Raw genomic sequence first — 24,790 nt, forward strand, 5'->3', positions numbered from 1 at the left:
TGATGGCAAAACTACATGATAAGACCTTTCTAATACAGTAGAACCTCTTTAATCCGAACTAATTGGGACCGGGGGTAGTTCGGACTATTGAATAGTTCGGATTATAGAACATATTGTTGTTTTTACATAACAATAGTTAGAGAAAAGTGAAATACAGTGTTTATTAAATACAGTAGTAAACATAGGGAATAAACAGTACTGTATATTACAATTTAAATAATTATGGTGCGTACCGGTATATCAATAAATACATTATACAATAAAGAACTACTGTACTGTGTATAGAGTACAGAAATGAGGCGTTCGGATTAGTGGACGTTCGGATTACAGGGGTTCGGATTAAAGAGGTTCTACTGTAACACCTTGGACATGGTGATCGGTCGCACCACTGCTCCAAAACAATTATGTCAAAAATATGCCTAGCGTATTAAATATATAGATTATTTGTTATAGGGCCTAAAATAGTAATAGTGCTAAGCAACATGTAAAGTTGAGAATTCATTGAAGAAAAGATGTTGTGTAAACTGATTTAGCCTACTATAAAACTCTAAAAAAATAGTAATTGCCACACACATTGTTTATGGTATAATTAGTAAGGACTGTAAAAATTGCATATCATGTCATACAGTAGCATAGATAGACCTACAGCAAAAGATTAAAATCTAAATACCTCCGCCACAGCAAACCTGCAGACTAAGCGAATTTCAACTTGTCTGATTACACATTTACTCAAATATTTCCATAAATAAGACATATTTATTCCCAATTTAAATAACATTACATTTAACGAGTGCTTAGGTTTGCTGCTACGGGGAAGGTAAACAGTGTTTTTTGACCAAACGTTGACCAAAATTAAATTTGCACTTTTTTAATTTTCTTCGTAACCATTAGGCATACAACAATGCTTCAATATACTACATTATTTTTTTTTTCAAGCTCTACAAAATGGTTGGGAAAGAAATTCAAAAACCTTATGTTTTTAGGGTAAAAAACCCATTTTTACCCCATAAAACCCCCCATAAACCCCCGTTCCCATGGTCCGATCATGCTGGTTCACGAACTCGTTCGAATAAATGTAGGCTTACACGTTTATAGCAAATTTTATCAAAATTGGATAATTTTTGTTCGAGTTATCGGGCCAACGGACACACACATATATATATATGAATTTGAACAAATAGTGTTTTGGCCTCTGGGGACTTCAAAACGAAAAAGTAAATCAGTTCCGGGTCCAGGTCTTACCATGAGACCTAAGGTAATAGCTTATTCCCTATATGGGAAATTCGCTAAAACAACTGATTTTGATAACTTATAAATTAAAAGAATTAAAAATCTAACTCAAGACGAGATATTGTTTATATCACAATTAATTAGGTACCCTGAAAGGAACTCTTAACTAATTACTATATTAAAGATTATATTAAATCAAGAGAAAAGAAAATTAAATGCCAACTTGGTAACATAATGCAGAGACACTAGTGCCCTAATTAGCAACACAAGTCAATGTTTTTAAACTGTAAGTCGATGTTTTTGAAACTGCAGGGTCTTTTTTCTCAGAAAAAGGGTAGTGGGATGTAAACAAACCATAGATCACTCTCACCAGCCAGGCCCAGGGGGCACTCAAGGTCATAGACCCTCCCCCTCCCCTCTTGCACCACCTGTTTGCTCCAATTGCTGACAAAATTGTGTAATGGAACATGGACAAAGAGATATATTTCTTTATTCAAAAACATAACACTGTTACAGATTATTTTCTAGAGATTAAATTTAACAGCATTATAAAAACTATCATTTTTATGATAAAACAGAATTGGGATATCAAAATAATTATTATGCAAGTAATAAATGAAAATCGTAAAGGATTAAACAAAATTATTGGTGATAAAATATTAATGGATTTGGGACTGCTAATGGTTTTTTTTATTACATCACTACCCTAGTAATAAATTATGAAGATCGTAAACAAACATCTGATAAGCTTAAAGTAGTTTATGATTATAATAGGTTGTACCAAACCGAGTTTGTACCGCGTAAAATGCTGTACCGAACCGATGTCGGTAATTAAGCTTGTACTATACCGAACCGACTTTTTCGGTGCACCGCAGACCCCCTACCGGACACCTTTTAACTGGACATCGGTTTAACCGGACTATACTTGGCGGAAATGACATCTCTTTAACCAGAAAATTTTTATCAGCACATCGGTTTAACCGGACTAGATCGGCAGGAAGGGGGCGGAACTGAAACAACTGTTCTCGTGGGGAAAATTTGAGACCAGTGATCATGTGTCTAAATACAATGCTCTCCTAAATTTTAGTCAAATACCGTATACAGTATGCATTTAAACAGTCCGTTTTAACAAGTTTTTGGGGACGTCGGTTTAATCGGAAAAACCGTTATCCGGACTGGCCTCGGTCCCAAGGTGTCCGGATTAGAGGGAGTCTACTGTAGTAGTTATTAAATATCTTTAGAAGGGTCTAAATTATAATTGACTAGTTAGGACTTTTCATTGCTGCATTTATTTTTTCTTTACTTGAAAATCACCCCATTATCCAAAATTACTTTGTGAATGAGGAAGGACATGACAGGGGTTGGTGTAGCAAAACCAATTCATAAAGAACATTTGGTAAAGTAAAAAAAAAAACAAAAAAAAAACAAAGAAACAATGGAAATGGTATCAAGAACAGATTTTTCAGGTATCGGTATCGAGAAGCGATCAATTTTTGTCCATATTTCGCTTGTCAAAATGTATGAAATATTGGATGTACCTCATTCATTAGCCCTAAGATTTAGATGAGATACTGATCGATAAACATACCAGACAGTTCCAGCAAGATTATAGCATGCAGCCACATGAGGTTGTAGAGATTGACTAACAGAGTAAACACTTGGTCTCCAGGGTTGAGGGAGTCCCAGTCTAGTGATCTCAGTCGTGAAGTAGATTCCAACACACCATGTGCATCCACATTGGGAGTATTGGGACCATCACTGACACTGTCTAGCAAAGCACCTAGCAGGTAGGCTACCAGGTCTGGCTGACACACACTATCCTCCTCCTCCACTGCAGCCTGTAACACACAGTTCAGAGTAACCTCCAGTCTAGTGATCTCAGTCGTGAAGTAGATTCCAGCACACCATGTGCATCCACATTGGGAGTATTGGGACCATCACTGACACTGTCTAGCAAAGCACCTAGCAGGTAGGCTACCAGGTCTGGCTGACACACACTATCCTCCTCCTCCACTGCAGCCTGTAACACACAGCTCAGAGTAACCTCCAGTCTAGTGATCTCAGTTCACAGTTCAAAATTCTTTATTTTCTGCATAAGGTGTAAATACAAATACTCCCATGAACCACGCAGGGTTCGTGCGGAAAAAAAAATACATTATGTTTAGTACAGAATAGCTGTCTGGCAGCCTAAATCATCATAATGTCTATTTTTCCTTTCTTCAATATTAGGTAAGTCACATCACTTTTTTCACTTTTAACAATCAATAATAATTCTTTCTTTTTTTTACAATTATAAAACATGCACAATATAGCTATACAAAAATACGTTTAAATAGGTACATTCATAATAATTTAAAGATATTTTTAACATGCATACTTTTTAAACAATTCTAAATTTATAGAAACATCCTTTACCTTACGCTAATATATTATGGCACAACTTCATCCCTATCATACTGTAATACAAATTCTATGACCGTTTTCTTAAATACCTCCCTACTATCTACATAAACTTGATTTCCAAAAATTTTTATCAGTCGTGAAGTAGATTCCAACACACCATGTGCATCCACATTGGGAGTATTGGGACTATCACTGACACTGACTAGCAAAGCACCCAGCAGGTAGGCTACCAGGTATGGCTGTTACACACTATCCTCCTCCTCCACTGCAGCCTGTAACACACAGCTCAGAGTAACCTCCAGTCTAGTGATCTCAGTCGTGAAGTAGATTCCAGCACACCATGTGCATCCACATTGGGAGTATTGGGACTATCACTGACAATGTCTAGCAAAGCACCTAGCAGGTAGGCTACCAGGTATGGCTGACACACACTATCCTCCTCCTCCACTGCAGCCTGTAACACACAGCTCAGAGTAACCTCCAGTCTAGTGATCTCAGTCGTGAAGTAGATTCCAGCACACCATGTGCATCCACATTGGGAGTATTGGGACTATCACTGACACTGTCTAGCAAAGCACCCAGCAGGTAGGCTACCAGGTCTGGCTGACACACACTATCCTCCTCCTCCACTGCAGCCTGTAACACACAGCTCAGAGTAACCTCCAGTCTAGTGATCTCAGTCGTGAAGTAGATTCCAGCACACCATGTGCATCCACATTGGGAGTATTGGGACTATCACTGACACTGTCTAGCAAAGCACCTAGCAGGTAGGCTACCAGGTCTGGCTGACACACACTATCCTCCTCCTCCACTGCAGCCTGTAACACACAGCTCAGAGTAACCTCCAGTCTAGTGATCTCAGTCGTGAAGTAGATTCCAGCACACCATGTGCATCCACATTGGGAGTATTGGGACTATCACTGACACTGTCTAGCAAAGCACCCAGCAGGTAGGCTACCAGGTCTGGCTGACAAACACAATCCTCCTCCTCCTCAGCATACAGTGCAGAGTCCACAGTTAGTTATATTAAAAACTGTTAGACGTGTGCGAGCCTGAGATTTTTAATCGAGCCGAGCCCAAATTGACCTTTTGAATAAAGTCAAAGTCAAAGTCAAAGATTTTTATTGTCTTTAAACACATGTGTGCAATTGACAAAGTCACAAGCATATAATGTATGTATTATGTAAATAGCCTATTCTAAGTAAAAGGTACATTGAAAAATATAATATTAATTTATAGATTAAAACAATAACAAAATATAAAAACACCAGGGAATGACATAACAAACAATTAATATAAAATCTAAACAATTATCCAATTTAAATTCTTAAAGTACTAATGTCACAAGCTAAAAATTCATCAACAGTATAAAAAATATGTTCTCTTAACCATATTTTAATCTTATTTTCAAACAGTTTTGAAGTTATATTCCACATGTTTTCTGGCAGTTTATTAAATAATTTAATTTTCATATAAACATGACTGTTTCTTGTTTTTTCCAACCGTACAGAGATTAAGTTAAGAAGATAGTTTTTCCTCGTTTAATAGCCATGTATTTCTTTTCTAACAGACAATTTACAAATAGAATTCTTAACATCCATCAGGCAGCAATATATGTACAAATTTGGAAGAGTCATTATTTTAAGCTCTTTGAATAAAGGAACGCATGACTCCCTATCTGAAACATTTGTAATGACTCTTACAGCTCTTTTTTGCCACTTAAAAGCCTCTAATGCACTACACGAGTTGCCCCATAAAGTTATGCCATACTTTAAGTGAGAATGAAAAAAGCATAATAGGCAGTTATCAGCATGTTTTTGGTTACACAATCTTTCAACTTTCTAAGAAGGTGAATTACTCTAGACAGTTTTCTACACAACTGCTCGACATGAGTTTCCCAACTTAACCTACTATCAAGATAAATACCTAACAACTTAACAGGTTTCACATCTTTATAAATAGAAAAGTCCAAAGAAAAGATAATTTGTTCAGTCTTTTTCTCATTAACAATTAAAAGATTAGAATGAAACCATTCCATTGCTATTTCTAAGGCTTGGTTCTCAGTTCTTATTAGATCATCTAGGTGTTTTTTACTGTTAAGAAGTGTGGTATCATCTGCATATAACACTGTGGCACAAGGAATATTTGAAGCAAAATCGTTCACAGCAATAATAAATAAAAGAGGTCCAAGGACTGATCCCTGAGGCACACCCATTAATATTGTTCTAAAGCCAGACTTATCACTGCCCTGTACCACCATTTGTTCTCTACCACTCAAGTATGATTTAAATAAATTAAGTTCTTTACCTCTGATACCATAGTGAAACAGTTTGTCTAGCAGTAGCTCATGATTCATGCAATCAAAAGCTTTAGTAAGATCTATGAGTAAGGCAGATGATAACAGCTTATTTTCTAAGTTTTCTAACACTGTTTCTATCACATTCTCTACTGCTTTTACTGTATTTTTACCTTGCATGAAACCATACTGTTCCTCACAAAACAAATTATTAGTCACAAAAAATGTATCAAGTTGAGCCTTAATACAGGATTCAAAAACTTTACTTATTATAGGAACCAGAGAAATTGGTCGGTAACTAGATGGGCTCAACTTTTCACCCTTTTTATAGACTGGTATCACTTTTGTTACTTTTAGTGCTTGCGGATATATACCCTGTTCCAAGATCATATTAAACAGTAAAGTCAATGGTGTCACTATCACCTTGACATATTTCCTTTAGAACTCTATTTGATAAACCATAGTAATCTTCACTACATGATGAACTTAAGCTAGTAACAACTTTAGTCACATCTTTACCTTCAATTGTTCGCCTAACCAGATATTTATTCAAATCTTTTTTTCTTTCAAGGACAAAATTATTTACTAAAAATTTTACTAAAAGCTTGAGCCTCGAGCTTTTTCTGAGCCAAGCTATTTTCTTTCATAATTTAGGTATTTACAAATAATTTTTTTTAAGAGGTTGGCGGCCTCTTTTAACCCTTCATTTGCCCGTCCACATAGACTACAGATCTGTGCGTGGAACGTATCCAGCAAAGTAAGAGGTGAGCCGGTACAGTAGGAAGGTGAACTGTACTGATAAAATGTTTGCGGCAGTGACCAGGATCCGAACCCACGACATCGCTGCCTTGGGCCTGAAGTCCGTGACGCTAGCGACTCACCGATAGTCAGCCTAGTCAAATACCTTTTACAGGGTGTCTACTACATTCTGGATAAAAAATTCATGGACAATTCCCGTACATTTAAGGACACTTTGCCGTAACCTTTGTCGGTGTCATTAGGCCTACCAAATAGTTTTCCTGATTTGTCAAACTGTATTAATCTTGTTATTCACTGTAGTTGTACCAGAGAGAAAAGTAAATAATAATAGATAAGAGTTAAAAATTACAAAATAGAAATTTATTGAAAGTAAACAAACATAGGCCTACCTACACTTTAGGTAAAGCTTTTATAGTGTAACAGAGAAATGCAATCATTGTCTCCTGCGATAGCGACAAATATCTCCATCAGTCACGTAAACTTCATAACATAGCTTATCCGATCCAGGCCGATTAATTTGGCATGATTCGCCCTGGCACAACGTTAGGTTCTCGACTACTTTTGAAAAAAAATCTTTAATGCATATTGTTACTCAATTCTTAGTACAAAATCAAGGTATGGTAAGCGGCTGATTAATAAGCAATAAGCACAGAGTAAGATTATTGTATTTTCATTTGCAAAGTTAATATCGACACAAAGCTATCATTAGTTGTTTATCTTAGGCTCAATTACATTTTCTTAATATATTTTACAGCTCTTTCAAGAATCAAAATACCCAGGCCTAGACCTAATTATTTAGGAGGGCCTATATAAACTGAGTTACAAACAATGAGGTTATAATAGCAGCAAAGTCACTATCATCACTCTAGTTCATAAGATTTTGATTGCTTAAAGCATACAACTCAATAAATAAATATATGGGAAACAAAAAACATTGAAACCTGAATAGCCAACAATATAAGACAAAGATACAGAAAATGCAATGACATAATTTGAAACCAAGCAGGCCTACATAGTAATAAAACATTAATGCAAACAACAATGCTTGTGGTTTTGTCAATTGAAAGATAAAAATGTCCATAAAATAGGGGTTAACTTACAAAATAAGCCTGTAGATTATTTACATGTTTAATATAAAACCATAAACAATTTTATGGCACTAGGCACTGGCCGCGGCAAATTGAATCTTCAAGCCGAAAGTACAAGTAAGAAGTGAAATTTAACAGCCATTATAAAGCTATTATTTTCACGATAAAATAGGTTTGAGATCTAATAATAATTACCCTAGTAATAAAAAAAGAAGTTGTAAAGGAATAAAAGTGATACAACTTTTATGAGCTAGCTGCTGAGTCAACAGTTCTTGGAAGTACTTGACTTGACACTTGATTGTCGTGATAAAATATTAATGGGTTTGAGATTGTTAATGGGATTTTTATTGCATAATTACTCTAGTAATAAATTATGAAAATGTAAACAAACATCTGATAAACCTTTTATGTGCTCCTAACCAACTAGCGATCAATAAAATTATGGCTCATTAAAAATTTAAGGACATAGTCTGGCATTTAAGGACAATTCCCGTACATTTCATGGCCAGTAAAAATTTCATTTCATTTTATTTCATTTCATATAACTTTATTCATTAAAGTACAATATATAGATACAGGAATGGCGTCAAGAGTAATTTAATAAAACTAACTAACTAACTAAAATACTCATCATTATCATGCATGGCATAACAACATACCATCAATATTAATAGCTTTTCAGATCAAATAAATTAAAACAAGCAGTGCAATATGAAAGTTTATACATGAAAATATCAAAATTAAAAATATAGATAAAATTATTTTAAAACCAAAAGTTTCAATTGATATGAAACAGAGCAATTAATAACTTATAGAACTAAAACTCTTCAAAGGAGTACATAGCCTTGTTGATAAGAAACTTTTTCAATTTTGATTTAAATTTATTTTTGGAAGTTTCTAATTTGATTTCATTGGGAAGTTTATTATAAAATTTGGAACCAGCATATTTAGGTGTCTTCGTAAAAAGTTGCAGAGTATGTGAGCTTGTGGCCAGGTTTTCTCGATTTCTAGTGAAGTAATTGTGATAGTCTCCAATAAGTTGTAATTCATTAAATCTGTCTTTTACTGATAATACTGTTTCATAGACATACATTCCATAAACAGTCATAATATTCTCAGTTTTAAAATATTCTTTGACTGAAGTTCTGCGTTTTAAATTGCACAAAATTCGAATAGCTTTCTTTTGTTTTTTTAGAATTGATTTTAATTTTTTCTTTTTTGCTGCACCATAAAGTGAAACTCCAAATGATATGATTGAATGTATGTACGAAAAATATATAATTTTTAAAGTTTCCTTATCACATAGGGGTTTTAATCTTGTTAGCGCATAAAGGCCAGATGAAATTTTAGAAAGTAACTGATCAATATGATGATTCCAATTCAAATTTTCATCAATTTCTAATCCCAAGAATTTGATGTGGTCTTTATTTTGAATTATGTTGTTATTAACTACAATTTTTGGCAGATTTTACGGTTTAGTTTTTCCTGCTTGGAAACACATAAAATTAGTTTTATCTGTGTTCAAACGCAAATTATTCAAATTAAAAAAACTGTTAAGTAATAATATATCAGAATTGGCCTTGGCTTCAAGTTCAGCATAGGTTCCTGCGGCTATTTTTAAATTTGCATCATCAGCATATAGGCAAAGCTTGCTAAAATCACTGAGTTGAGGAAAATTTCTCAAATAAAAGATGAATAAAAGAGGGCCTAGGATCGATCCTTGGGGCACCCCATATTTTACTTCCCGAGTACAAGAATTGTAAGAAATTTTATAATTTTTGTTATTACAGTGACTAAGTTCTACGTATTGTTTTCTATCAAAAAGATATGACTTAAGTACAATTCCCGGTTTCCCCGGATTTCCCGGTTGGTAGACACCCTGTTTAGTCATGTAATGTTTTCAGCACATAAAAGGATGAAACAAGGAACTAAGTTTATAATCCAATTTTACCTTATTTTATTTTCTTCAACAGGTATTTTTTTCTAAAATCGGCCCAGTAATAGACAAAGAATATAAGTGAATATTAAAATAATAAATAAATATTCCATCAATAAATAAAATACTTATTAATTTTAAAATATTTGAAGTAAATCTACTATAGCATTAGCATATAAGTTATTACGAGGGCTATCCAGAGAGTAGATTACGTTTTTGTCTGTATCCGCTAGGGGCGGGGCTAGCGCGACCATCTTGGTGTTAGTTTGTTAAAGTAGCTCAGTCGGCATCTAGCCATGCTAGTAAGTGGTTTCTGCTGTACTCCGTTGAGTTACTGTGACAGTTTAAAATTTCTGTGTTAATTGAAAATGCTGCAAACTGTGAAGTGCGTGCAGTTCGGTAATCGGCAACTTTGTTAAGTTTATGGGGAAAACATTATTACTGAAGGTGGAGTTCGTCAGTGGGTCATCAAATTTTAAAATGGCCGAACTAACGTTCACGACGAAGAGTGGAGTGGAAGACCTAGCATTGTGACTGCCAAACTTGTCAAAAAAGTCGATGCCGATGTCCGTAAAACTCGAAAGTTCACAATAACAGAACTCTCTATGGGTATACCACAAATTTTGTGAAGTTTGTTGCACGAGATCATAACTAAAAAGCTTGGTTACCAAACTGTAACCAAAGAGTCCATTCATTTTTATTGCACGCACTTCAACTGTCGCAGTAACTCAACGGAGTACAGCAGAATACTCTAACTAGCACGGCTAAATGCCGACTGAGCTGCATAACGAACTAACACCAAGATTGTCGCGCTAGCCCCGCCCCTAGAGGATACAGACAAAAAAAGAAATCTACTTTCTGGATAGCCCTCGTATTTGAAAGATATGAATATAGGTAAATACTTTATGATCAAAATAAGAGAATACTAGTGTACCTGTTGCTCGAATTCGAGCAATTGCTAAGTATTACAGGCGTTATTTTAAAACGAATAACAGTCATAATTTCTGATGACTTTAAAATATTCGACTCAAAGATTATGGTAATACTCAAGATGTATATAACAGATCGACATAATCAACATTTATTGTAAATAGTGGTTTCTACAAATAGCCTTACTCATAGCCGCAATAGGTTTCCAGTAGAGGTGTGCGGATAGTGAAATTTAATTTCGGATCGGATTCGGATCGGATAGTTGAGGCTCGGTTCGGATCGGATCGGATATTGGGAGGTTCGGATTCAGATATTTTCGGATTCGGATAGTTCGGCGCGGTTAATAATAAACTGCATATGCATTTTTAACCTATAAAACACTGTAAAGCTGTGTAAATAAACTTAAATGACGATTTTGAATCATAGAATTTCAAATTAGCCACGTCCACAGTTTTTTTCTCTCTTGAAAATCACAATTCACAACATCTATTTTCAAAAGTTGGTTGCTTGAATTAAGTGCACTAGAAGCCGAAATCTTCACACAACACTTTAGCTCAGCACGACTGATGTCAAAACGTTTGGGCTTGTTTACTTGAGGTTATGTTTTATGTTGTTTCCTGGTTCTCACAAGACAAGGAGTTCTATCTCAAGTTTATTTTCACATTGTATTTCCTTACGTTTTTGGAACGGATTATTGGCCTTAAGTGGCATTCTGCGGGTTTGCCAAGTTTAGAAAACATCACTAATGCACTAAGCTGGGCTCTAGATTTGATGTTGTGGCAAGTTAATTAGGGCTATTAGGCTTTATAACTCTGTAAAAGGTGTGTATCCCTGAATTTATAAATTTCATTCTACACTTATTCACTGCCAAACATAATTCAGTAGAACCTTGATGAACCGAAAATTACACAAGCCTACACAACACATTTATGAATCGCAGCACCACTGCATCGTTGCTATCTCAAGACACACACACTCTTTCCTTTACATAACACCCAGCAGTAATGATAAACTAGGCCGTTGGATACAACAAGCAAACTTGCTTAGCTCCCATGAACTTTCCAAATACCACATCAACATTGAGAAAACCGCAGAACCACCCCTCCCAAAGCAAAAAACCACACTACAAACTAACAAAAACCAAAGTTGCACACAAGAACCCCTAAACACTCCCACCTCCCAACACCCTCATCCCAGAGAAAAGCACAAAAACCAGCTCAAAGATGTAACACATTCCCTCCGACACTCCGTACAGTAAAATTCCAAACACCTAATAGCCAACAAGGACTTAAAATTCTACACCAAAACATAAATTGGTTATCTAAAAAAACTGATAGACTAGCACACTTCCTCCAAGATGAAGACCCGGACCTGATCATAATAACAGAGCACGGCGTAGCACAACAAAACTTGCAAAACACGTGGGTAGAAAATTACTCACTTATTGGAGGCTTCTCAAGGAAATCCCATGTCAAAGGAGGAGTGGTCGCTTATGTAAGAAGTGGCTGGGAAAAGCATGTATCACTCATATGCACAAGCAGCGAGGAAACAGAACTCATTTGCGAAACTGTGCTCTTTGAACTGAAGCTAAACAGGAATCCACTGCTGGTCCTCGGAGTATACAGGCCACCAAGCGCAAACCTAGACCAAGCCATCGATATACTCTCTGAACAACTGGAAACAGTGCTCACTACGGATAAGCAAATATTAATAATGGGAGACATCAATGTAAACAACCTAGTTGATGACAATGAAAACGAAAAAATTGAAGAACTCCTAACCTCCTTCAATATCTCAAGACTGAGGCTACCTCCCACTCGAATTACAAGTGACTCAGAAACATCAATAGACTGGATATGCTCAAACATTGATAATCAACAAATAGAAACCTCAGTTATAACATCAGGACTATCTGACCATACTGCACAAATCGCAAAAATCATCACTAGAAAACCGATCATCAACAACATCAAAGAAAATAAACGAATCTTCAACAAAACAACAATAGATAACTTTAAGACACAACTACAAGAACAAGACTGGGAAACTATAATACAAACTCATGACGTAGATGAATCCTACAACAATTTCAGCAACATCATCCAGACAACACTAAACCACGCCTGCCCTCTTAAAACGTCAAGAGTTAAACAACATAAAAGGAGACAGTGCTGGAATCAAGAATCGGCTAGACTTAAAAATGAATATATAAAGGCCTTAGAAAAGGAGCAAACAACCGGACTTATGGAAGACAAAGCTAGAACAACTATTAAAAAAAAGGAGTACGACCAGCATTTGAAAATGCTTCGGAAAGAAAACAACACAGCTCACATAAACCAGGCTGAAAACAAGACTAAAGCACTGTGGCAAACAATAAACCGAGAAAGGGAAGCGAGATCAAATACTGAAAACCAAATCCATCTTCAAGTCAACAATAAAACAATAGACGACCCAATAGAAGTTTCAAACTGTTTTAATGATTTTTTCTCATCAATAGCTGACCGAACACTCCAAAATAACAATAACTCTAGAACCAATGCCTTAACAGACCACTTACCAGCAACACATCACACACTCCAGTTCAGACGGGTCACACAAGAAGAAGTGCAAAAGGCCATTCAATCTCTAAAGATGAAAAATTCATCCGGAACTGATGAGGTATCAGCTAAACTTCTAAAAAACTGTAAAAATGAAATAGTAATACCCCTGACAGACCTCATAAATAAATCACTCTCACAAGGAAAATTCCCAGATAAATTAAAAATAGCTAAAGTCTACCCAAAATACAATAATTTATTTTTGTAAAAAAACACAACCGACTTCAAACGCTCTAAAAAGAATGAAATAATTTCAATAAAGTAAACTTTTGTATTAGGCAAGCTCACGTATTTTAAGTCGGCGTGGCTCTATGATGATTTTTGATACAAAATTGAAAGAGGGTGTCCATATTGCAGGTGACTATCTATAACTAAAGGTGTTAATCTGCATGTCTTTTTCATAGTTATGCGTTAAGTGTTATTTTATTACCGTAATCAGAGATCGACATTATAGTGGTATTAACAAGTATCTTTAAAAAGATAATAACGCATTTAAATGTTTCTAACTTGGAAAAGTAACGTGTTAATACTAAACTAGCTTCTTTTCCCTATCATAATATCAAACTAAATTATTTTCCTATTCATATAGAACATTTGTGTGTGTTATTTTCCTAATGCATTTATTCTGAAGTAAACATAAAATACGAGAAAATATTTCCTAATATAAACAAAACAGTTCAGTATGTTTTTTTTTATATATTTATGTTATCCAGCTACAATATATTGATTTTCAAAATACACACACAATATTTAATTTCAATCATATTTGCAGTTTGAGCCGCAAATTCAATCATATTTGCAGTTTGAGCCGCGCCGACTTGAAATACTTGAGCTTGCCTAATACAAAAGTTTACTTTATTGAAATTATTTCATTCTTTTTAGAGCGTTTGAAGTCGGTTGTGTTTTTTTACAAAAATAAATTATTTCACGATTTTTAGTGATTGTATAATTTTTTATATATTAATTACTTGAGGTTTTTTGATAAGCAAAACTGTTTGAAACAATCAAAATTTCCACAGAACAATCATTAGTTTAAAACTGCTTGAGTCACCTTTTCAGGTTACATAATCAATGGGTATGAAAATAAACATTTTTATATATTCCTTAAGAAGAAAGAGTTGTCCATTACATTAGGCCTAATGAAAAACTAATTGTCTTTTCTAGATACATTGAAATGTCAGACATCATCGTTTCCTGCAATCGGTGTACTTCTACATTATAAAAAGAAATACAGTAACGTCTCAAGCCTTTTGGAACAATATGAAAGTTATTCCTCAGCTACCAGCACTAAACAATCTCTCAAAATTGGAAAATTGGTCGTTAACACGTATAGTACCTTTGGGAAATATTATATGAAAGATTGGTTCAGCTAAAAGTACAGGCCAATCTCCCTAATATCAACGTTTTCAAAAATAATCTAAAAGATAGTACTAGCCCAACTCCTACACCATCTTCAAGAACACAACCTTCTCAATAGTCAACAGCATGGATTTATCAAAGGCAGATCGACAGCCACAGCCTTAACACAACTGACGGAGCACATACTAGACCAACTAGAAGAAGGCAGCATTTCAACAAGCCTCTGCCTAGATTTTAGTAAAGCTTTCGACTGCCTAAACCACGAACTTCTTCTACTCAAGCTGGAAACACTAGGTGTGAGAGGAAGAGCAGCAGAATGGTTTAAAAGCTACATTAGTAACCGGAAACAGCTTGTGGAAATAGCCTACATAAAGAACAACACAAAGTATAAGGCCCAATCCAAAGCTGTAGACGTGAAAAGAGGAGTACCCCAAGGATCAGTACTTGGCCCAGTCCTTTTCCTCCTTCTCACGAATGACCTACCTAGTTGGATTGGGGAAGATGGACACACCACCATGTACGCAGATGACACGGTTCTCACATTTGCGGACAAAACAATGGAAAATCTGGAAGAGAAAACCAACACACAACTCCATAGAACAAAGCAATACTGTACCTCCAACGACCTAGTTCTAAATGAAAGCAAAACCGTTCAAATGACTTTCACCACCAAACACAACAACACAGACATTACAATACCGGGACTACAAACACAAAATACCACAAAATACCTAGGTATCATAATTGACTCCAAGCTATCATGGAAACCCCACATAGACCAGCTCTGCAAAAAGCTAAGTTCAAGTCTCTACGTTATACGTAGGATCAAGCAAGCTTGCAGCCCAGAAGTAGCCAAAGTTGCATATTTTGCTCTATTCAAGTCCCACCTCAGATATGGCATTGCGACTTGGGGTGGAACATCAAAAGGCAACCTGGAAAGAGTACTCCTAAAGCAAAAAAGAGCAATTAGATGCCTTGCCGACCTGAACTACAGAGACAGTTGCCGAGAAGCCTTCAAGAACCTTAAAATTCTCACATCAATTTCACTCTACATAAGAGAAGTCATTATCCACACCACTAAAACAGCCCAGCCAAGACACAGAGACATACACCAGCACAACACGCGACATGCCGCCAATTTTTCCCTCCCACAACACCATCTGAGTCTGTACGAGAAGAAACCATCCGACAAAGGTGCTCTGTACTTTAACAACCTACCAGAGCACCTCAAGAGAGAACAACCCAATCTGTTCAAGAAGCACCTGACAACATGGCTTATGGACCGGCCGTTCTACTCTGAGGATGAATTCTTAAACAATAAGCTACCATGAAAAAAAGAAGAAAAAAAATTCTAATTGTAATTGCAAATTACTGTAATAGTTTACGTACATACTGTACATTTTATGTACCTGACGCATGAATGTTCTCTAGGAATATTTCAATAAAGATTTTTGTCTATTTGTCTATTGTCTATTGTCAACTTCATTATCCCAAGTAAAATACCAAGATAATTTTTAAAATTGTATTTGAATAGTATAATCTTAGTTTGTTAAAAATGGATTGTATATTCAACAATTATTGCAGTCCGTTATATTGTTATGCAGTATTGTCCCAAATTATTGTTTTTTGCTACACAATAAGACAATCCAAAGTCAAACCGGGCAATGAATACCCGAAAAACAACGTATCTTGTCCTGTGATTGGAATACCACTCGCCAGTCCTTAAGATTTAGGGAAGTAGTGCAAGTCTATATATAGCTTCAAGGTAGTAGGTAGATACGGATATCCGAACCGAACCGAATCCGACCCGATTTTTGGGATATCCGCACACCTCTAGTTTCCAGACACATTATGTGTCCAAAAGCCTAACAGCACGACTCCCTTCCCAATACCACCCTCAGCGATAGGGATCATAGGATTTGCTCTAACCTTTCCTCTCCCCTTCATGGGCAAGTTTTCATTCCTTTTCTTTCTTAGTTTTTTTTTTTTTATTTTATCGCCTGTACGTATCCCTGGTTTTTTCTATTTCCCTAGCTACTTTTCAAAACGTCTCAATTGTTTCCTTGTCCTTATATTTTCTCATCTCTAGACCTATCTTATCCAAGACTTCTTCCTGTTCTCTCCTATTCTTCTCCTGAAGAGAACAATTTATAAATACGTGACTCGTGGTTTTTATTTCTCCACATCTACATACTTCCTCTTCCACCATGTGAAATCTTCACAAATTCGCCTTGAAATTGTCCATGTCCTGTGACAAACTGCGGTTCATAATGGCCCATGTCCCAATCTTGTTCCAGTCTCTTTCTGATGTTAGGTATATATCCGAACATTTACCTTTAAAACGTTAACATAAAACACTCTGCTCCCAACGCATTTGCCACTCATCTAATATCTCCTTTCTTCTGTTCCCGATGTAGTCCTACCCGCCTCCTTGTCTTCCAAAATCAATAGCTTATGCAGCAATTATCCAACAGTCCTAAATTCAAATTGAATGTGAAATCTTCAGGCGGCTGTTGGAGAGCACACTTAAACCCAACACGGAAGGGTGCTTTTTCAACGACAATAGTATTATTTGTATTTCGTTCGCGTCTATCAGGTAAAGTTCGTCAGCCTCCTCCTATTGGCCGTCCTGTTCAACGTGTTATAGTCTCCATTATGTCAAACTTTTTTTGGTTATGTTTTAATGTTTTGCAAAATTTTAATATAACCAGCTGTTTCAAATATTAGTGTCAATTTCAAAGTATTCATCTGTTCAAATGTAAACAAACATTTTATCCCCAAGAATAACATAGGAACTTTGAAGGCCACTGGGGCAGAGCCCTGATGGAATTCCAAAGTTTTTTTTGTTTGATGGCAAAACTACATGCTAAGACCTTTCTAACGACACCTTGGACATGGTGATCGGTAGCACCACCACTCCAAAACAATTATGACAAAAATATGCCTAGCGTATTAAATATATAGATATACTTTAGGAGGAATTAATAAATTTGCAAAGTTGTCTCCGCTAGTCTCCTGCGATAGCGGCAAAATCATCTCCATTGTTCACAGAAACATTATCATCAGCGCCATAATCCTAAAAATCTCACCCAAGGTTAGCATCGTCATACGCAATCGTGGCAAAATCCTGAATATCTCCCGCGCTCGTGTGGTCATCATTGTCATTGTCTGCGGTCACGGAAACGTTATCAATATCATCTACAATCGCCGCAAAATCCTGGACATCTCCTGCAGTTTGTAGACATTATCAAGTCTCCCACGGTCATACAATCATCATAATAGTCTTCCGCGGTCATGGAACTGTTATCATCGATATCCTCGATCGCAGTAAAATCCTGAGGATCTCCTGTGGTTGATTGCCTAACAAATCAGCATGGTTTGTATAGGTGAAACGTGGCCGTGATTACTAGTACATGGATTATGTCAAGTAAGTATAGATTTTGAAATATAAATATGGCTAATTTAGTGCCACCGGGAGATCTTTCCACTGTTTGGAATATAACAGAGAACTGGATGAGGTGCAAACAGAGATTTCAGTTGTAGGCAGGCCTAGACTCTAAACAGGACAGATTAGTGTCTTTATTGTAAATGTGCCTGGGGGAGCCTAGAATTGACATTTATCATAGTTATACCTTTCCCGATGATGAGAGTAAAAATAAATTTGATGAGGTAGTAAACGTTTTGATGAACATTTCATCCCTAAAAGAACGTGACTTTCTTTCGTCATCAGTTATTTACAAGAGCTCAACTGGATGGGGAATCCGTTGAACAGTTTGTTACTGATCTCCGTAACAAGGCTAACGACTGAGAATTTTCGGATTTAAAGGATGACTTGATTAAAGACAGACTTGTGTGCGGGTTACGAAGTCCTCAGCATAAAGAGAAACTTCTTTGTGAGTCAGATTCAACTTTGCAGAAGGCCATGGATATTTGTCAAGCCTCAGAGGTATTGTTTCAACAGGTTAGTCTAGATAAACTCCAAACTATCTTCATGCAGTCCAAACAAAAAGAAACAAAATCTCTTTTAAACCTGATCAACAACATGTCAAAAACAAACAGTTTAAATATACAGTAATATAAAGATAGTGGAACGCCCAAGGATAATAGTAGGCCCAATCCTTGTAACAAATGTGGTAAAGTGCATGCCTTAAGCAATGTCCTGGTTTTGGAGTAAGATGTTTTAAATGTAATAGATATAATCATTATTCAAAAATGTGCAATTTTGGCAATCAGGTACATACTGTTGTAGAAGAACCTATAGGCCAGACATCTGAGCCTAGTAGTAATGGTTCTGGGCATTTGTTTGTGGGAGGTGTAGATTTGAAAAAAGATTTAATTAAACACAGTAGGCCTAGTGAATCTGTAGATGATTGGCGAGTATATTTGATGGTTCGGTGGGATGTGTTCCACATCATTGTCAAATAGTACTTGAGGACAATGCTGCCCCCATTGTATCATGTGCTCGAAGAATACCTTTAACGTTAGAAGATAAAGTTAAAGCTAAACACTATCCATATGGTCCTTGCGCTTGGTTCCCAGGGTGAGGGAGTTCTAGTCTAGCGACTTCAGACATGGAATAATCTATTTTGAAACCAACATTTGGATGTGTTAACTTAATTGTGATTTGTTGACTCTCAACTATTTTGAGGTATTAAGAGACGTGAAAATGTAATTGTATACTAACACAGAGATGGCCATTAAGCACAATAGTGTCAGGTGTAGTGATATGTTCTGTGAAGGAGATGGAGGGTGTGCAGCAGGCCACGACCAGGTGAACCACATTGATAGAGAGAGGTCTAAGAGTTGCCTCTATGTCCATAGGATCCTTGGCCTTGGAAAACACCAGCATACCTATCAGACCGTCCAGGTTGTGCTCCAAGATGTGGTATTTTGTACCTGAAAATAAAATAAACGGTATCAGCAATCTCATACATACTTTCTCCCATTAGCTTGTCAACAACCGTTATCATGGGTAAGCGATGAGAGTAACTATGAATTGCTAAACTTTGAATTACCATAACGTTTGATAGAATTGGCATATAGACCTCTAGTGTGTACCATTCTTTTTCTGGTATTATGACCTTTACAATTATATATAACTCAATAGGGGTTTACGTTTGAAAATTTTGACTTACCCCGAAACTACCCCTTTTGGGGGGGAGGGTTGAAAATTTACATACACCAAAAACTTTCTTGTTTATCATATAAACATTCCCTGAATATTATAATTTTATCTCTATCAATAAAAAAATAAAATAAATATCTCATCAAAATTAAAAAGTAAATCATTGCTGGGCCCACGTCTTATATGCCATCTACGGCAATAGCTACTTCCCAATGGAAGTTTGCCAAAACATAAAATGTTTGTCATATATATATTTTTTTTAGTCACTGTTTAAATTACAGTTAATCACTAAGGGTCACGTAAATTTAATTTACCAACGACCATTTTTTTAAGTGGTTTCAGTTCAGTTCTTAGTAGAGATGGACAGGTCCCAAACTTTCGGGAAATTTTCGGGAAAAAAATATTCCCGATTTTTGGGACGGTATTAGATTTGATTCGGGAATTTTTTGGGACAGGATTTGATCCGATCGTCGGCGATTTTACCACTTCGCAAGCGACGATGACGCCGCTATCGTGAGAGATGTTCACGATAGTTCCGCAGGAGGCGAAGTCATTTTGACGATCGCGCCGTGACCGCGAAGTCACACCGACAATCCCGTCGAGACCGCGGAGTCATAATGACAATCGCACCGTTACCGCGGAGTCATTCCGACGATCATGCTATGACAGTGGACTCATTTTGACGATTCCGCCTTGACCGCAAGTCATACCGAGGATCACACTGTGACCGCGGAGTCATCTTAACGATCACGCCGTGACCACGGAGTCATACCAACTATCCCGCCAAGACCGCGAGTCATACCGACGAACACACCGTGTCGGCAAAGTCATTTCGACAATATTTTTTGGTAACTGCAATACTCAAGTCTTTCTTTTTATGCACAGGAAAAAATCCTGTCCCAAAAATCGGGAAGGAAATAAAAATCCCATCCTGCCACAAACTAAAAATTCAATCCCGTCCATCCCTAGTTCTTAGAATTGAAAAGTTTTTTACATAACAGCATTGTTTACTTTCATAACAGCATTGTTTTACTCATAACAAAACGGGTAACGGACCAATAAGGTTTAAGGATTGAGAGAGGAGAAGTAAAATTGTAATGAATAATTCAAACTTCAACTAATCAGCTGTTCAGGCCAATTTAATTGTTGAGTGGTGCAATTAGTGTTTCGTTGCATCACTGTCAGTGGCTATGAAAGGTTATAAACAAAAACATTACCTCCCTTAGAAGTTATGAGTAGTGATTTTTAGTTATTAAAACACTGTCGTAGGTAAAGTAGTGTTCGCAACTCGCGAAGATAGTGTTAAAAACACGAGTAGAAAATTTAAGGTACGAGCCTCATCGTTGCATAAACAATTACTACCGATAACTATATACAATAACTATATACTTCATAAATGTACCTGGGCCTCTAAACACCTTTGAAAACCATTAAAAAAAAATATTTTGCATCAATATTGCTCTAACTATTTATAATGATAACACTTTTAACCGTTTTATATTAGTTAATTTATGCTTTCAATTATTGATATTTTCAAATTACTATAAACAGTCAATTTTAACTTATTTGTTTCGAGTTTCAATTAAAATTGTATTAAATATTTCAAGAATAAACATATTATAGCAAAACATAAATCTGATTTTCTTAGAGAGCTTATGCGTTTAAAATACCTTTTAATAAACTAGGTGAAACCACTTTCCAAAGACATGTGAGGTAGAATCGCAGCTGGTTTAGAAAATGGTGCTTTGAATTATCTTGGTAGTTCTGCACCTTATCTGAAAAAATAAGCCACTATCAATTGATAAAAACTAAAAAAACAATAGGCAACCGTATTTTTTAACTGCAAATTAAGATGATTTAAAACAAATACCCCCGCCGCAGCAAACCTGCAGACTTAGCGAATTTCCATTTGCCTGATTGGATTTAAATTAAAATGTCTCCTTAAAAATATCACATTTATTCCCTCTTTAAACAGAATTAGTTTAATGAGTACTTAGGTTTGCTGCAACAGGGAGGGTAAAAAAGTTTTTTTTAATGCAAAATGTTAAAAGGTACTGTGGTTTAGTAAGAAATTAATGTTTTTTCCAAATATGATCAAAATATGTTCATAAACAAGCAAACTACAACAGATCGTGCGTTATCGTGCTCCATAAGAATAACATAGGAATTTTAAAATTACAATTTTTTTTAACTTTCTCCGTAACAATTAGGCGCATAATAACGCTTCAATATACTAAATTATTAGTTTTTTACAACTCTACAAAATGGTTTAAAAAGAAATTGTGAAATTTTGTGTTTTTAGGGTCAAAAATGGGAAAAACCCTATTTTTACCCCCTAAAACCCCCCATAAACCCCCGTTCCCATAGTCCGATCATGCTGGTTCGCAAACTCATTCAAGTTTATCCCGCCTTACACCTTCAAACCAAATTTTATCAAAATTGGACAAAAATTACTCAAGTTATCGTGCGGATGGACACACATATATATATATATAATATAGATATATAAAAATTTTAGCGAATGGTGTTTTTGGCCTCTGGGGACATCATAATGAAAAAGTAAATCGGTCCCGGGCCTAGGTCTTACCATGAGACCTACGGTAATCGCTACTTCCCTATAGGGAAATTCGCTAAAAGGAATACAAGGCATGTTTTTTAAGTAAGTACCGATTTAAATTTCTCCGTTCCAGCACTGCGGTTGGCATTTTGGATATTTGTGCTGTGTATGTGCATCTATTGGCTGTGCCGGAAATTTGGCAACAATCTGCTGTGTTTACATACGGTTTCGAGCATTAAAAATGGTGCTGCCGACTGTGAAGTGCATGCTGTAATTAGTTAAGTGCTAAGGTCATTGAAATTCATCGACAGATTAGTAAAGTAAGTAAGTGGGTAAGGGCATTTTAACACGTTGACTGCGCGTGCCGACTTTAGTCGGCGACGCCAGCGCTCCCAGGTGGCGCGCGCCGACTAAAGTCGGCAACAGACCAACAGAAATATATTAAGTCAGTGTGAGCTTAGCCTCAGACGGAGACGTTATAATCGTTGCCAGCCTGCCAGCTTAGAATGCGAGCTTTACTTTGGTGTAGGTTGGTACTAAAATTTCCCGTAAAATCCTGTCTGGCAATGCTTTTGTCCCGGTTTCGGGGATTTTTTCTCTTCAACCCACATTACAAAGACACTGGATACGGATCCATGCAGTGCTGCTACCTTTGGGTGTTTCAGTGAACTACATCCACTCTCGGGGTAACGCAGCACAGTCACCACTGCTCTTTTGTGATACGTCAGACTGAAATATTTGAATGCCAATTGCGTTCGCTGATTCGGTTGCGCGCCGGGGCTTCGCCCGCCACTGGGGAGCGCCTGTAAAGTCGGCGTGCGCAGTCAACGTGTTAAGGGGCGTTCATGATGAGCAATGCACTGGGTGGCCATCTGTCAGAGAACAGACGGTTTATGCTCGCATCATTATCTGATGAGTTTCCTTTAGTTTTGAGAAGTGTCCTTTATAATATTGTGACTGAAAAATTAATGTACCGAAAATTGTGCTCATGCTGGGCGCCGAAAATTTTGACTGAGATGCACAAAACCAAGCATCTAGGCAGTGCATTTACTTTTCTTTAGTGCTACGAGGAGAAAGGAGATGATTTGTTAAGTCAAATTGTTACACGCGATGAAACATGGGTGTCTTATGTTCCGCCAGAGTCAAAAAAACAATCCATGGAATGGCGGCATACACATTCGCCAAAGAAACTGAATTTTAAACAAAGATTTCAGCCTGAAAATTGACGTGTACTGTCTTTTGTGACAGAAAGGGGGGTATTACTGGTAGATTTTATGCCTCGTTGTGACACAATTATCTTAATATCATACTGTGAGACCTTGAAAAATTGCGCCGGGCAATCAAAAACAAGCAGCGTGGAATATTGTCCAATGGTGTCATTTTGCTGCACGACAATGCCAGTCCACATGTGGCTAATCGAACGCAAGAACTAATCGATTTATTTTGCTGTGAAATACTTGACCACCCTCCATATAGCATTGATCTAGCGCCCACTGACTACCACCTTTTCCTATATTTAAGGCAACATCTTGGTGGTTAGCGCCTTGACAACTATGATGAGGTCAAATCTGCAGTGACACTGTGGTTATCCAGTCAGGCGGCAGAACTCTTTGAGAAAGGAATGCAAAAGCTCGTGGAACGATATGATAAATGCCTTGATATTGATGGAAACTATCTCAAAAAGTAGATTAAGATACTGGCTTTTTAAATAAAAATATAATTATTACAATAAGTATACTGGTTTTTTTTTTATTTTAAAACGGTACTTACTTAAAAAACATGTTCTATAACTGTACCTTTTTTTGTACGTATAAGGGTATACATTGAACACTTCAGGATTAATTTGTATGAACACCTTAAAAAGTAATTAAACACAATAATGTTAACAATAAATCGGAGTTACAGACAGTACAAGATTTGTTATTACCTTGTGCTGAAATGGCAGCCACAGCGAGTTTGAGGTAAGCAGCATCAGCTAGGTTATCATCTTCTGATGCAAGAGCTGTCTCCAGTGAATCAAGGCCTTGTTGAACAGAGACCCACACTCGTCGCAAGGCTATAGAAGGGTCCAGCAGGAGCTGACTAAGAGTAGCTGAGTTCTCAGACTCCATCAGCAAGGATCGTAAACTAGCTGTGAATGCCTTCAAGGTACCTGAAACTGGTGACAAGTTTCAATTGATACTGCTTAAGCATAAACTGATAAACTATGTCAAACTGTAGAATTGGGTGAAAGCCATAGCAAACCTTTACTTCTAACACACCGCAGTCGTTTCTTATTTTTCTTTGACGTTTATTGCACAATATATTTTTACTTTCTCCCCCTATACCATAGTATATGGAGAAAGTATTGTTTTCGTCAAAATTTTCGAGTTTGAGTTTTGAGTGGATATATTCGTTTTGGGTCCCCCTGGACCCAAAAAAGTGGTTTTCGAAGTGATGTCTGTGTGTGTGTGTGTGTGTGTGTGTGTGTCTGTGTGTCTGTGTGTGTGTCTGTGTGTCTGGATGTGTAC

General features: G+C 36.6%; 2 protein-coding genes across 2 annotated transcripts in view; both read right to left on the reverse strand.

Moving 5' to 3' along the window:
* LOC128998798 (zinc finger FYVE domain-containing protein 26) overlaps positions 1-3,805 on the reverse strand; it is a 199,775-nt gene extending 195,970 nt beyond the window's left edge. Inside the window, exons 1-3 of the mRNA XM_054425158.1 lie at positions 3,791-3,805; positions 3,176-3,250; positions 2,819-3,068 (exon numbers count right to left, since the gene is read on the reverse strand). Coding sequence (XP_054281133.1) covers positions 2,819-3,068; positions 3,176-3,250; positions 3,791-3,805 — 340 coding nt within the window. The remainder of the gene's footprint in view (positions 1-2,818; positions 3,069-3,175; positions 3,251-3,790) is intronic.
* Positions 3,806-3,919: 114 nt separating this feature from the next.
* Positions 3,920-24,790, reverse strand: part of LOC128998808 (uncharacterized) — a 261,627-nt gene continuing 240,756 nt past the window's right edge. Inside the window, exons 39-43 of the mRNA XM_054425167.1 lie at positions 24,208-24,438; positions 21,394-21,498; positions 19,283-19,494; positions 4,294-4,451; positions 3,920-4,118 (exon numbers count right to left, since the gene is read on the reverse strand). Coding sequence (XP_054281142.1) covers positions 3,920-4,118; positions 4,294-4,451; positions 19,283-19,494; positions 21,394-21,498; positions 24,208-24,438 — 905 coding nt within the window. The remainder of the gene's footprint in view (positions 4,119-4,293; positions 4,452-19,282; positions 19,495-21,393; positions 21,499-24,207; positions 24,439-24,790) is intronic.

Source organism: Macrosteles quadrilineatus, unplaced genomic scaffold (assembly GCF_028750875.1).
Source record: "Macrosteles quadrilineatus isolate MER2022 unplaced genomic scaffold, UCM_ALF_1.0 Scaffold_1__1_contigs__length_201487025, whole genome shotgun sequence".
In the NCBI taxonomy this organism is placed as follows: Eukaryota; Metazoa; Arthropoda; class Insecta; order Hemiptera; family Cicadellidae; genus Macrosteles; species Macrosteles quadrilineatus.